Raw genomic sequence first — 15,436 nt, forward strand, 5'->3', positions numbered from 1 at the left:
AACGATCTTTCTACGTTTGCTTACCATAGAGTACCTATATGTATGGACAACTCGAAGTATGTAGCTCTTAGGGCCCAAAATGGTAGGTAACTTTTGTAATGTAACTAGGTAATGAAAACGAAAAATGTCATTGTCAATCTTTAGACTCCAATATCAAACGAAAATGAACAAGAAAATTCATAAGTAAGCATTCTTCCGCAAAAATGAGTAAGTTTGTGCAAAAACCAAGTCAAATACGTGCTTTACCAACGACAGTTCCCAACACTTGTGGTTATAAATCACTCTGGATAATTTTAATGCATAGATTGCCTACCCTTTTGGGGTCTAAGAGCTCCATTGCATAACCTCAAAATTTTCGACATGTCCATACTCTCCCTATATAGGTACTCTAGCTTACCTCAGTGGCGATTCTTGAAAGTTGGCAACACTTATTTCCTACCATTTCAATGCATGTAAAACAATCGCTTTTTGGTTAGGCAGCTTGCCTTACCATCATCAAAAATCGGTATTTTATGGATTTAAATCGAGGAAAAACATAGTTACCAACTTAGAAAACCGTCTTTGGTTTACCTACCCACGCGCGTTCGTACGAGGACCATTGGTTGTGACTCTTCATCTCTAATTCTCATTCTAGTCCTTGCGTTTCGTTGGGCTTCCTCCTGAATACGGTTATATGTTTCATCGGTGAAATGAGTTTCTGTTATGTAATAAATATCTCCCATCCAGTCGTAAGTACAGACTCGCTGACTTGACGTGCTCCAAGGAGCTGATCTCTGATTGCCAAAAGCGCTCCCATCGACAGTTGCATAGAAGTGCCGACGCGGGGTCGAGTTGATGGAAGTCCTCCGAGATCTAGCTGAAAATGGAAACACACAAAGGGGAAATTCAACGAAGGTGCGACCGTAACGCGTTTTCAGCGCTCGAACGATAGGAAGCGCTTTTAGATTTCAACCTGCCTCTAAAATTGTATGTTTTCAATGAATATGGGAGGATACACCTACTCTACACTGTTAGAAATTTTAGAAGATTCCGGAATGAGAATCACTCTTACGAATGAAAAAAAAAGAAGAAAGAAAAGAAAAGAAAAAAAAAACACTAAGAAGTTCCAATGCAAACTGCCTGAGCTGAACACTCTCCCCCCTCAGTTTCGTACTGGTGCGCATTAGAGTTCAAAAAATTTACTTTTGACTCTTATTTTAATTTTTGAAATTTCTTGGCTTTGTTTCCCCGCGAAATGGTGTGGACCCAGCACCATTTCTCCACTTTGAATCACTCTTACTTCGCCTCTATTTTGCCTATAGAAAAATCGAAAATGCGAACGAGTGACCGACGGCGCGGAGTGAACAACACTCCTAAACTCGGCGTGTGATGCACCCGGAGCACAGGGTGCTAATCATTACACGAAGGAGTGATTTCAGAAAAGGGGAAGGGAGGCTCAAGAAAGGGGCAATATGCTGCTGCCATAATTCACGCGATGCTACCGCGCAGGGTTGCAAAATTTCATGGAATCACGCCGATAACGCTATCTGTCAATTATTGACGGGACTACTTTCTACTACTTTCTTCTTTCTCCTCGAAGGAGTGATTTTCACTCCACTTCTCAGGTCACTCCGAATTTCACTCCGGGCTGCCCGAAAGATTTTTAACAGTGTAACAACAAAGATTAATTTCGTTTTTTATTACTTCTACTTTTCAAAGGCACGCAGGCTACAAAATGTTGCTGTTACATTTCTTTTCTTGAAATCCTTCTTTTTGTGCTTAAACCTAGAATATGAAGCATTGTTTGTCCCGGCTGTGATTTGAGTTGGCTGGCAGCTTGATTCCTAAGCAAGACATACCTCTTTGACGTGGAATTGGTTCATCTGAATTTCGTCGCCCACTCAGTAATCGCCATATTCCAGAAGACGCTGAACCATTGCTGCTAAGTGATCTCGATCTGCTACTCCTGCTGCCCCTGCAAAATATTAATTTTCGGATTCAACTATTTGCGTCTCAAATTGAATGTAAAATACTATCGGTCGGGGTGATATCTATCCTCAATCACAATGTCTGAAGTAATTTGTTCTGGTTTGCACCAAAATGGTATTTAAGAAATAACCTTAGCTTCACCGTCCATTTTTTCATGCGCAAACCGGAGACCGAGTTCTCATGCATATCAAAATTACGTATCGTTTACAGGTTCTACTAGATTTTTTTCATTTCTGCAAAGCTTCCCACGACAGGGGTACACTTCTCCGACCATAGTTCTCCTGCACGGTGTAATGCCTCGAAACACTTGCTCATTTTACAAAAATATTTAACAAAAATATTGAACTTTATTTCTTGTCATAATCCCCTTCAGTTTGCCCGACGCAGCCAGCTTATCTGCAAATAAGTTTGGTTGCCCGAGCCGCGTACACAGGTGCAAGGATTCGTTATGGAATGAGTTCTCTGTACTGAATTGGTGAACTCTAATCATCAAACCAATCTTAACATTTCAAACCTCAATATATTTTACATCATTAAATTTGAGATCAAGTTCTACTACAATCTCCTGTATTTCCAAAGCCCGCTTTTTTTCTGCTTCCGAATCCAGATCCTGAAGCCTCTCCTTATGAGCATCGTTCCCTTTTTACTCTGACTTTTAGCCTAGAGCACTGAAAAAAAACCTCGGTGTATTTACTAAGAAAAGGGTAAAATTACCAAGAATTCAGGGTTCTATTTGATCCCAATTTTTTCTTGGTAAAATTACCATTTATGGAATTGGTAATTTTACCCAGAAATCTCGGTAAAATTATTGAACTTTTTCGGTAATTTTATTAGACCTTGGTAAAAACGCCAATATTTTTATCGATTGTGGTAGAATTACCGAGATAAAAAGGCAAAAGTTACCGGGAATCGATTACCAATAAAAGTGACATTCTTACCTGAAAAAATCAGTAAAAATACCGGTTTTTAGGTAAGCTTACCAGTCTGTCTTGGTAAAATTACCAAAAATTGGTAAAAAAAAGTGAGATGGTAAAGGTACCAACGCACCTTGGTAAAAATGTCGAGAATTTTTTTTCAGTCAGCAACAAAAGAGCTGAACAGATAAAATTATGGCGTGACGATGTTGGCGCTCTTTTGCTTGATGATCGAGGGGGAGATCGGTTTCAGTGGCGTTTGAGAGTTGCGAAGCGCTTTAATGCACGCAGTTAGCGGCGTGATATAAATATTTCAATAGTAGAAAAAAACAAACGATTAATCCCTCAAGAAATCTAAATTTGAAACAACACACCAGATAACTTACGTAGAGAAAACTCGGGAGACCTGACGCATCAAATTGCGAGCAGTATCCCATCTGCTTGTTGACCTGGCTGTTTCAACGTCCCTCAGCAGCTGGAATGAAAAATTCAAGCTCTGAATCAATGGGCCGTCAGTGCTAAACTAGGGCCAAAATTTAAAGACAACGAATTTGAATCAGTGTCGTGGCGTGAATTGCGATGTATCGATTGTTATGCCATTTAAACCTATGGAAAAGGATCGATAAACAGGGTGTTCGCAGCGAACACCTTAATAATCGATTCTTTACCATTGGTTTAAATGGCATAACAATCGATACACCGCAATTCACGCCACGCCACTGATTTGAATCCACTTGCAAGGGCCTAAGATTATTTGCAATGTTTCAAAATTCCCGGAGATAGTTCGTTTTTGTATGGATGAACAATTTTGTCGTTACCGAGAAAAAAAAGGGACTCCTTTTCAGCCTTAAAAGATTTTTCAAGGAGAGAATTCTTTTCAACCGTATCCTCAACTAGACAACGATGTTTATTCGTTTCCCAGACGGCGTTGCGTAAAAATGGTAACGATGGCAAACCGTGTTCGAAACTCACCTTTGAGTTATAGGAGCCAAATGACGCATAAAGCCCGATTTTTAGGCGCCACTGGAGGTTTTTTAGGGGTCAAATTGACTTTTTGCACATACATTACGATGTATTTAGTGAAAAGTTAGATGCAAAATGTTTTCGCAACACAAATAGTAAGCGGTTGTACAAAAGCGCAAAGGATGACATCGTGAAGAATAGAATAAGCTTTCACTTGTAGTTTTGAAAATTTCGAATAATCACCTGATATGAAAATTCAGATTTTTAGGACGCAATTTTTAGGGGCCATTTTAGCGCAGAGCCTTCATTTTTTAGGCGCCATGGCCGATTTTTAAGGCGCATTTGACGCGTTGGCGCCTGTGAGTTTCGAACACTAATGGCAAAGAAAAAGAACCTATGTGAGTTTGCAGTTTGTGACATCTCTTCTCACAGGTATCTACATCATTAAGCGTGCATGTGATTTTGAAGTGAAGGCACTTTCGATACTTCTGAATTTTTTCTACACATTTTTCGATCATAATGTAGTATTTTTCGACATTTTTTGCTTCTCCCTACGCAAAAAAGCATCTCGTAATCGAAAATCCTACGCAGTCAAAAATTTCCGTGTTTGATGTCACTCTGTATCACTGACATCGGATCATGATGGAAGTGTCCTGCTGAACTCATGTACTTTTTTTTCGCGATTTGCGAATATGGCTTGCGCACCGAATTTCCAAAAATGTGATCCACATTTGATCTTTGTGGCTGGCGATTAATTTTTAACAGGAAAAAACCAGGGGAGAAAAACGGGACAAAAGGCTAAAATATAACAATAAAAACCCGAGATGTTTCGACTCAAAACTGAGTCGTTTTCGGGAGGAAAAAAAATTTAAGATGAAAAAATATCGGGGAAAAAGGTTTTTCTCGGATCACCAAAATGTAACTCTCAGATGTTTCCTCCGATATGTTTTAATTTTTAATTTCTTTTCCGACTGAGAGTGACTCAATTTTAAGTCAAAACGTCTTGGATTTTTTATTGTTGTATTTTAGCCTCTTTTCCGTTTTCCCTAAATTGTTTTGCTCCTGTTACCATTCTCTCTGGCTGAATTGAAATAATTTGTATCTACTTAATTTTTAACGAGATCGCAGATTTGCAACATAGAGATTTGGCCAATTTGACACACACAGTTTGGAAACTAACACGCAAAAAAGCCACCAACCGCTTGTGTTTCTTCAGGTTTTACTTCCTGCCTTCACACAAGATTTTGGTTACTTCTTCTTACTGTATATTATTCGTAAGAAATGCAGCTGTTGACAATTATCCGAGAGGATTTCAAAGGAAGAATGGGTTTGTTGCACACATGTTTATACGTAGGTAGGTAACGTACGTACCGGGGAGCGCCAATAGTTATATCTGTTCGGAAACCATACACACAGTGTTCGAAATTCACAGGTGCCAACGCGCCAAATTCGCCTAAAAAATCGGCCATGGCGCCTAAAAAATGATGGTTCTGCGCCAACGTGGCCCTTTAAAATCAGAATTTTCATATTAGGTGATTATTCGAAATTTTCAGCACTACTGCAAGTGAAAGCTTTTTCCATTCTTCACGATTTCGTCATTTGTGCTTTTGTCTTTCCCAAGTTACAGCTACTTACTAGTTCTGTTACGGAAACATCTTGCGTCTAACTTTCCACTGAATGCGCCGAAATATAGAGGCAAAAAGTGAATTTGGCCTCTAAAAAATCTTCAATGGAGCCTAAAAATCGGGCTTGATGCGCCACATGGCTCCTAAAACTCAAAGGTGAGTTTCGAACACTGCATACATATTTGTTTCTCTCCATGAGCTTTGATTAGGCCGATCAACAGAAAAAGTACTATCAGTTCTGTTCCCTGTAAAAAAGCATTAGACAAAAAGAATGATAGACGATCGGTTGCCCGAGCAGGTTCTCCGTTGGGTTCCACCCGGGTGGAGTTGGAATCCAGGGTTTTTCAAAATTTTTTCCATAATAAATAAAATGTTTGAGCGCCTCCTATTGCTCTATGGACTTGTCAGGAGACACTTGATCTTTGGACGGGTCAGCCCGTCGTAATTCAGTTAAAATAAAAAAACATATTTATTTTATAATAAATATGTTTTATTTTTACTCCAGTTAGTTTTTAGGTAGTATACACTGTGTTAAATCTTAGTTAATAGCTAGTATAATTTAAGCTAAACCTAAATTAAACATTTTAAAGACATTTTATATGTCTAAATGCATTTTCTGTAAAATTGTTATTTATTTTTTGTGCAAATAAAAAAAAAAACACCCGGGTGGAGACGGCGTGGGCGTCCTGTGGAAGGTTGGCGACAAGGAGTGGAGAGGTAGATTAGGGCCTGTCGATTGCCTGCTGAAAACTGCTGATCTGTAGGTGGATACCAGGGACGATGGCGATTGAATGTCGCAGAGCGCGAAGCTGCACTGTAAAAGCGGATGTTATTCATGTAAAGGTACTGAAGCAATGTAGCATTGCGTCCATGATAATGAAATCCATAACCATGTATGTAATACTCGCGTCTGCTCAGTAAGTCCAAGATCTTGGACTCCATGCTCTCTCGAATGACAAGTAATTTTTTCAAAAAATCAAATTGAGCGTATTCTCCAAAATCGTGGGATGCAGATATTCGCTGACATTAGACGAGCATACGGTCCAAAAGTTTTGTGAAACACAATTTTTGTGATATAATGACGAAAACAATACGTTCTCGTAAAAAATTGCGCACTGGTTCGGTTAGGTTAGGTCAGCTGAAGTCAGATAAGATGAGAAAAGTATGCGATTTTCTATTAAGGTGATTCGATGGACGCCATATTTTGTGTCAGAACGGCATGCGATATATCGCATCAATTGGTTCCATTATTTCAGCTACTCGTCATTTTTGTCCAATTTTGAGATCGCAATTTTGTTGTCAGGAGACTAAAGCAGTCACTTACCAATTTTAACAAAGAAATTCAACGTAATAAAGGCGTGGTTTTTTCAGAGAGAAAACATCGCATTCGATACTGATATCGAAACTGCCCTCGAATGCGATGTTTTCTCTCTGAAAAAACCACGCCTTTATTGCGTTGAATTTCTTTGTTAAAATTGGTAAGTGACTGCTTTAGTCTCCTGACAACAGAATTGCGATCTCAAAATTGGAGAAAAATGACGAGTAGCTGAAATAATGGAACCAATTGATGCGATACATCGCATGCCGTTCTGACACAAAATATGGCGTCCATCGAATCACCTTAAGATGCGAAGAATGGATGGACATTAAAACTAAGAAACTTCTTCTCGAGCTAGGTTTTAGACGAGATTTGCAGGCAAGTATATCAAAGGACAGTAGTTGAGCATGGAATCCAATATCTTGGACGCGATAGTGCGATAATCGCATGTGAATACTCACTGAACTGCTGACCCACGAAAAGACGGCCAGGTAAAACCAAACGCGAACCCGCATCCTCCCGGCACACGAGTGAACCACCAAACAGAAACCGCGAGTGACTAAATTTGCGTCTGTTCTGTCAATGCTCCATGCACACGTTCTTTTCAAGTGTCAAATGGAAAAAAAAATATATTTTGAAATGAAGGGTGAAAAAAAAGGAATAATTATTATAGCGATGAGGAAAAGTCCATTTCACATGTCAAGCTTTGCTGCCGACGTCACAGTAACACACGCAAATTTTTGTACTTCTTTTTTAAAACATTCCCAACTATACGTATTCCAATGAGGCAAATATACGGCAAAAGATAGAGAACGGGATCAGGATCACAATTCAAATATCAGTGGCAATTTAATTTGAGAGGAATCCATATAAAATTATTTGCATACATAAAGCCGCTATTTTAGCGCCGCCTCGCGCTCTGCGACGCCCAATCGCAATTGCCCCCTATCCTCCCAGAGATCATCGGGCAATAAAATTATTTGCAGGTCTAAATTAAGGCAACATTTAAAACTTGAAAAATGCACGTTGTTACTAGCAGTGAGAAGTGAAAAACAAGCAGTGACTCCAGCGCACTGCTGCTGCAGTCACTGCTTCAAGCAGCCATATCCAAGACATATATAAACTACTAGCCGTGTTCAGCTCGCTGTGCGAGCTGTCACACCTAGCCGGGGAGTGCCCCTGGGCCCTAGTTCCTCGCTTCGCGATGAACTTGCGACTCGTTCCGCGAGCCGCCCCTCATAGCTATTAACTTTTAAAAGAACGAATTTACTTTTTTTAACGAAGTATGGTGAATAGTGGCAAATATGTTATCTTTGTCCTCATCCACAATCAGCAGACTTAGCATTTTAGGCCACGGCCGCCATCTTCGATTTTGAAATTTTGAAAATCTGACCAAAAATTCGAGTTTCTCGTTGAAAAATACCTCCGACCTCCGGATACCGAGTCTCACGAAAATCGAGTGAATAGGAGCTGACTTAGCATTTTAGGCCATGGCCGCCATCTTGGATTTTGCAATTTTGAAAATCTGACCGAAAGTTCGAGTTTCCCGTTGAAAAATATCTCCGGATACCGAGTTTCACGAAAATCGAGCGAATAGGAGCAGACTTAGCATTTTAGGCCATGGCCGCCATCTTGGATTTTGAAATTTTGAAAATCTGACCGAAAATTCGAGTTTCCCGTTGAAAAATATCTCCGGATACCGAGTTTCACGAAAATCGAGCGAACAGGAGCAGACTTTGCATTTTAGGCCACGGCCGCCATCTTGGATTTTGAAATTTTGAAAATCTGACCGAAAATTCGAGTTTCCCGTTGAAAAATACCTCCGGATACCGAGTTTCACGAAAATCGAGTGAATAGGAGCCGACTTAGCATTTTAGGCCACGGCCGCCATCTTGGATTTTGAAATTTTGAAAATCTGACCGAAAATTCGAATTTCCCGTTGAAAAATACCTTCGGATACCAAGTTTCACGAAAATCGAGTGAACAGGACCCGACTTAGCATTTTAGGCATTAATACACAACAACGCCGCTAAGGACGAATCCGTCCATGAAGTATATAGTACGACTGGGAGGCTCCAACCACGCCATTCTTCCAAAAAAGCGCGAAAATCTTGTCGTTTTGAAAATTCAGATTTTAAACGTTAAGTAAATTTTTTCAATACGAGATTAAAGCACAGACCAGTTTTGAATTATCGACAGTATCACCATGATTCCAAAAATACACTACACAACATATCATTCGCTCACAAGAAAAAACAATGAATTAAAATAAAATCGTGGCAATGTCCACAGCCGAAAATGGCGACGATTTCCAGCTCTAGGTGCTAGCACCAGAGCCGCTAATAACTCTTCCGAATTCCGTAAGTTAGATGATTACAAAAATTCTGGCTCAAAGAAATTGATCAGTCATGGAAATCGTCGGGAACTTGAACGCACAAATAGGCAGCAAGCCGCAACAAAAAGAAGCGCCTTCGAGAAGGCGATGATACCACTAACCGTACACCTAGGATACATTTCGATATACTTTGCTGTATTTAGTGCAGAAGCACTGAATTGAAGGCGTTCTTAACGCTGTTTTGAGGGACTTGAACCGCAAGTTTGGTCCGGGCCTTGAGCGTCTCGTTAGATTCGACCGGAAATGAAGGAGCAACTTACCGAAAGGTAGCCTTTCGGTAAATGAAATTTAGTTTAAAGTTGTATTTATGACTCACCTGCACGTTGTTTTTCTCATATCAGTCGGACACGTTTCGGCCTCCTCATAAGACCATCATCAGCGACACCGTGTGTCAATTTGATGCTTGATAGTTTTCTTCAGGGCTTGGTAGCATTTTTTTGTTCTCATTGAATGTAAGTGTTGCAGTTTTTCTTTGAATGTGCATGCTGCATACCCAAGTGGTTGAATGCTGCGTTTTGGTTTGTTTCCTTAATACGCAAATCGTACCAAACAAAACCAATACAAAGGTCGTATTGGTTCCCGTGTCCGAATTAGTTCCCATCTGTAAATTCGTAATTCAAATTTTTTTATTCCGAGTTGCAACACGGCTCGCTCAAATGTTAGTATTTCCCTTCCGATTTTGACAGGCTTACGACTGTCTACCAAAAAGGTAGGTTTTTAGGCCCCTTCGGAAGCGGGAACCAATACGGTAACTCCCTCTGGGGGTGTGCAGCTCGGTCTAATTTAGAAATAATACAAAGAGTTCAAAACCGCGCCCTTCGACAAATAGTCGAAGCACGGTGGTATGAAAGAAATTCAGATATCACTAGAGACCTTGGTATGGAGACGGTCTCACAATATATTACCAAAATCGCAACAATTTACGAGCGACGTCTCCATTCCTATCCCTATATTGAGACAACTCAACTCCTTGATATCAAAAATGAATACAGACGCCTAAAAAGGGTAAAACCGTGAGAGCTGGCCAGCCCCCCGGTCTGACCCTTAAATTTTATTACTTCATTTTGTAATATTCATATTTTTTTCCACATTCATTCGCCTGTGCATCATAAGAGGATGGAGTTTTTTAACATGTCAGGTATTTTTTATGAAAGCGCGTACTTTTACCTCTTTTTGAAATTTCGCGAGCAACATAATCATGTCTCGAATCCACTCTGGAATGAACTTCCAAGCTCAAAAAAAACTCCCGAAATTGAGGCCATAATTAATGGCGGAAATTCCCCACGCAAGGCTGTGATTCCACCTTCATCCCATATCCTGTGTTACACTGTCAAAATGTACCATCAAAATGTCAATGTCACGTGCTGTGATTGCTCCAAGTCATCGAATAAGCCAATCACAACACCTGATCTTGACATTTTGATGGCAAATTTTGATAGTGCGACACAGGTTTATCGAACTCTCCGTCCATAGACGGAGAGCAAATCGACGGTGAAATTCCCAAACGAACCTCGCTTGCGGTGTTTAAAAATCGCCGTTCTCATTTTATCTTTTTAAATTAGAACAAATCAAAATCATTCCCTCAAGTAGCATTTTTCAACGGGAAAAATCACGATATTTTGAACTTTTAATTGGAATTTTTTTACAATGGACCACTAGACAAGGTACGAATTTAAGCAATCTGATACATGTTTCTTAACCAAAATTTCACGTAGAACACGATTAGCGCAATGGATATTAGTGAAACCAACTCCTGACGAAGATATCAACGTTTTTATTTCACATTGGGTACGAGGAATTTGAACTGCCCGCTCACAAGAAACTCAAATCTCTACGTGAGCCAAATCGCGCACTACAACGGTTTCAGCAAGCTTCTCAATTGAGCAATGTTCATTTCCCACCATGTGTTGTTCAAATTATGAGCAATTTGCTATAGCTGAGCCAAAGCGTCAAAATTGAGGTTGCCACATTTTTAAATCGCAGATACTGTCATGATAACGTTTAGCGCGCGATGTGAATCACGTAGAGTATTGAGTTTTCATGAGCGGGTGGTTTGAATTTACGCATCAGGAATCATTAAATATCTTCGTAAGGACTTGATTTCGGTATTTTTCGTTAAGCACATCGTGTTTTACGTGAAATATTGGTTAAGAAACATGAATCAGAATGCTGAAATTCGTACCTTGTCTAGTGCTCCATTATTTGGTGATAAAATCGCTAGGATCATGAAAACCTGAGCGATTATCCTCGATCTTGTCGCTATCTTATATCAACAAAATCGAAATTTCATCTCAATTCATCACGGTGTTTTGTTGGATAATATTGCGATAAATCGCCGTTGATAAAATCACTATTTAATTGCATATTTATGTGATAAAAACACAATTTATCAGTTTTTTCCATTCAATAATATTGCGAAAAATCGACGTCGATACAATCACGATACATTCGCCGATTGAATCGCAACTTATCGCGATCACTGCTACTTGGGCTTTCGAGTTCATTTAGAATTTTTCTCGCTCAGGGAACACAAATTAGAAATATTGACCTTGAATAGTAGAGTATTGACAGCCTCCTATGGTATATGATGGTTTTGTCGCTATTTTATATCAATAAAATCGAAATTTCATCTCTTCATTACGATTTATAGTTCGATAATATTGCAATAAATCGCTGTCGATAAAATCAATATTTTATTGCATATTTATGTGATAAAATCACAATTTATCAGTTTTTTCCATCCCATAATATTGCAATTATTCGACGTCGATACAAGCGCGATACATTCTCCGATTAAATCGCAACTTATCGCGATCACTGCTACTTGGGCATTGAAGTTTACTCAGAATTCACTTCGCGCACTGAGGAAAAATGGAGGAAGTTTTCAAAAATTGACCTTGAGTAGCAGAGTATTTGTCGACCTCCTACGGTATATGATGGTGCTACGCTGGCGCGGCGTACCGGTGAAATCAGAATTGCCTTCAACTTCCCTCGAAGCCTCAAGCATAACCGAAGACCACGAATAGTTGTATTCAGGTGCCTTGTCGTTTTCAACTGCGGAGATGTGGCCAGAGAGCCGAAGAACACTTGGATTGCATTTTGCAAAAAGGAACCAGAAGCATTGCAACGATGCTGAGATTGTGCAAATTCATCCTTTACAGTAAAATAACTGAAATCATGAAAAAATATGAAATTTACATACTAATGTTTGTCTTAGATTCACAGTTTTCAGCGATTGAAATAGAAACTGTCAATGGATAATCAGGTTTTTTTCCCTACATGAAAGAAGTTGTACAATCTTAGCAACACTGCAATGCTCCTGGTTCCTTTTGGCAAAATGCAATCCACTTTAAGCTATTAATAGATTCCGAAGGAACCAAGATGAGAGAGACGTAGGTATGTTCCTCCCGACCCTTGCGGCTAGAATTCAGCTCAATTTTTTACAGCCAGATATGATGCGAGCAACTATTCGAGCTCCAGAGGAGGCATGTGGTATCACGCTAAAATGAAGGGAAATCATTTCGTAAGCCCGTTTTTTATTTCAAAATTGCACGGGGGCCAACGTGTCGATCCGAGCGTCGGTGGTGCCGAGGGAGCCGTCCCGGGCTCCCGGGGTCGGGAAAAATACGGGGGCCCCGCTCCCCTTGGAAATTGGATTTCCCGCTCTACCTGTCGGGAGATGCGCGGTTTTCCGGTTTTCCCGGGCGATTTTCTTTCAGTCAGCTGATGAGTCTGCTGCCCAAGGCGTTTGTCGTCATGGAAACGCTGAGAAGTTGAAAGCGACCTCTACGTTTCTAGTTGTGCGTTAAAGCCTCCGTAGATGTCCCTCTTCAACTCCCCCGAGTTAGGAAAAACGCCGCATGAAAATTCGAGCGTTGTCCGATTTCCTCCGATAAACTCGTAAGTTTTAAGGCGAATTTTCAAATATTCTCTCTTTAAATTTCAGAAAAATTGTATCTGATTGTGAAAGACATTCCTTAAAACATTGGAGAAGGAATATTAATCCACAGATATCAAAAATTAGTCATTTATCAAAAGAGATTTGGCAACAACTGAGGGCTCGTACGGCGTTCTTCCTTAACACGACAGTCCCCCATTTATTCCACTGAGGCAAATATACGGCAAAAGATAGAGTGCGGGATCAGGATCAAATTCAAATTTTAGTAGCAAATTACTTTGAGAGGATTCTACATAAAATTATTTGCAGGTATAAATTAAGGCAACATTTAAAACTTGAAAAATTCGAGTTGTTTCTAGCAGTGAGAAGTGAAGAATAGCCCTTTAGATTCCCGTAAGTTGTAGATGATTACAAAAATTCTGGCTCAAAGAAATTGATCCGTCATGGAAATCGTCAGGAACTTGAACGCACAAGTAGAGAGATCGCCGCGTCAACAAGAAGCGCCTTCAAGAAGGCGTTGATACCACTAATCGTACACCTCGCATACATTTCGATATACGTTGCTGCATTTAGTGCAGAAGCATTGAATTGAAGGCGTTCTTAGCACCGTTTGGAGAGACTTTAACCGCGATTTAAATTAGACCGATGCGAGTTAAATTCGACCGGAAATGAAGGGCCGACGCACAGTGCCGGCCCTCTGTGGACAAAAATAAAAAATTCACAGGTCGACATCTGAATATTTTTTTTGCGGAATTTGTCATCTTTCAGATATTTCTGACTCACAATGATGGTTCATTTTCAAATTTTTCGATCACATCTACTTCAAATTTGGGTAGAAAGTGGGAGGGTGGTGGGTCGATAATCACTGGTCCATAAGAAATAGGTACACGGGAAAAAGACGTCAACTTCAGATGACGATCGAAACGCAAATTGCTCTGGGTGGTTGACATTTTTTTCCTTCTCAGATATCCAACTTCGATTCTACCAAAAATATCTTGCGATTTTTTGCAACTATCGCAGATATTTGGTTTGCATTTTTGCAAAAAAGAATCAAGAGCAATTCAATGTTGCTAAGATTGAGTATCTTATATTCATTCAATAAAATTACTGAAATCATGCGAAAAATTAAATTTATAAAGGCAATTTTCGTCTTAGAGTTTTACTTTACTGGGGGAGTTAAGATGAAATTTGTTTTATAATCTATGTATATCTACAAGGTAAACAAAGTTGCACAATCTTAGCGACATTTGAATGCTCTTGGTTTCTTTTTGCGAAGAAGTTAAAGTTTGGGTGTTTCACGTTGATTTTACATTGTTAACATAGGGCGAATTCGAGGTTGCCAACTTCAAATTAATTTTTCCCGAAAAATTCGCAAAAAATCCTAAGATATAAACATCTTCATATTCCTCGAGTGTTTTACTTTGATATAGTGCCGAAGGGTTTTCCTATGTAGGTGCTACTATTTTCAATATTTAAAGTTAAGTGTCTTTTACCGATTTTTGTCCGCACCGTCCATAAGGATACTGCACTGTGCGACGTACCAAAATTCAACCGGAGCTTGCAGTATCAACCAGAAATGAAGGCTCAACACAGCGGACGTCAATAAAACCTCTTATAGTGCCGACTGAAAATGAAAGGGCTACGTATGGGTGGATTTCAGCTAATGGGAGAAAATGGTTCTGAAAAAAGTTGAAAAGTGATCTGGCCGTATCAAGCTATAGACTATTTTTCTGTTATCGTAGAGCTCCATAATATAGAATTTAATTACGTGCATCGCAATATCTTTACGATTATTTTTCTTTACCGAGCTTGACATGTTAGTTAGGTTTGGACATGTCAGGTTTGGTGACGTCACCAAACTGACATTTTGCTGTTATTAATTTTTCCTCCCAATTTAGAGTAACAAAATCAAACGAATAATTGAATTAAGGTCGAGAGGCTACCTGTAGATGTAAGAAAAAAATATTTGCTCACATATTCCTTGCATATTCGACCAAAATTTTTGATGGAAAACAGCGTCACCAAACTGACATTGAATAAGTGAGACACTCCAAAAATCATGGGAAAAACTGAAATTATGCTGAAATTGGAAAAAATATGTGGACTTATCAAGTTCACGTCTGTTCGTTCTACTTTTCCGCACTCAGTCATGCCTTAATCCGCACACAAGCGCTATCTCTTGAGTGGCCACAAACTAAAACGCATAGCCTCACCAAACTGACATATTATTGAGTTACGCGCTTCAAGTCTCAAATTCAATTGAATAATATAGTTTTCTGGTGTTTCAATGCATATTATATCAAACAATATACATTCAAGACTTAAAAAAAAAATTAGACAAAGCTCGCAAAAGGT

The 15,436-nt window shown here is 39.5% G+C and overlaps 1 protein-coding gene across 2 annotated transcripts in view; it reads right to left on the minus strand.

The window, feature by feature from the left end:
- LOC109041957 (uncharacterized) overlaps positions 1-15,436 on the minus strand; it is a 42,642-nt gene that overhangs the window by 8,574 nt on the left and 18,632 nt on the right. For both annotated transcript variants that reach the window (XM_072304277.1, XM_072304276.1), the window contains exons 5-7: positions 3,269-3,357; positions 1,839-1,954; positions 575-856 (exon numbers count right to left, since the gene is read on the minus strand). In XM_072304277.1, coding sequence (XP_072160378.1) covers positions 575-856; positions 1,839-1,954; positions 3,269-3,357 — 487 coding nt within the window. The remainder of the gene's footprint in view (positions 1-574; positions 857-1,838; positions 1,955-3,268; positions 3,358-15,436) is intronic.

Source organism: Bemisia tabaci, chromosome 9, assembly GCF_918797505.1.
Source record: "Bemisia tabaci chromosome 9, PGI_BMITA_v3".
Classification (NCBI taxonomy): Eukaryota; Metazoa; Arthropoda; class Insecta; order Hemiptera; family Aleyrodidae; genus Bemisia; species Bemisia tabaci.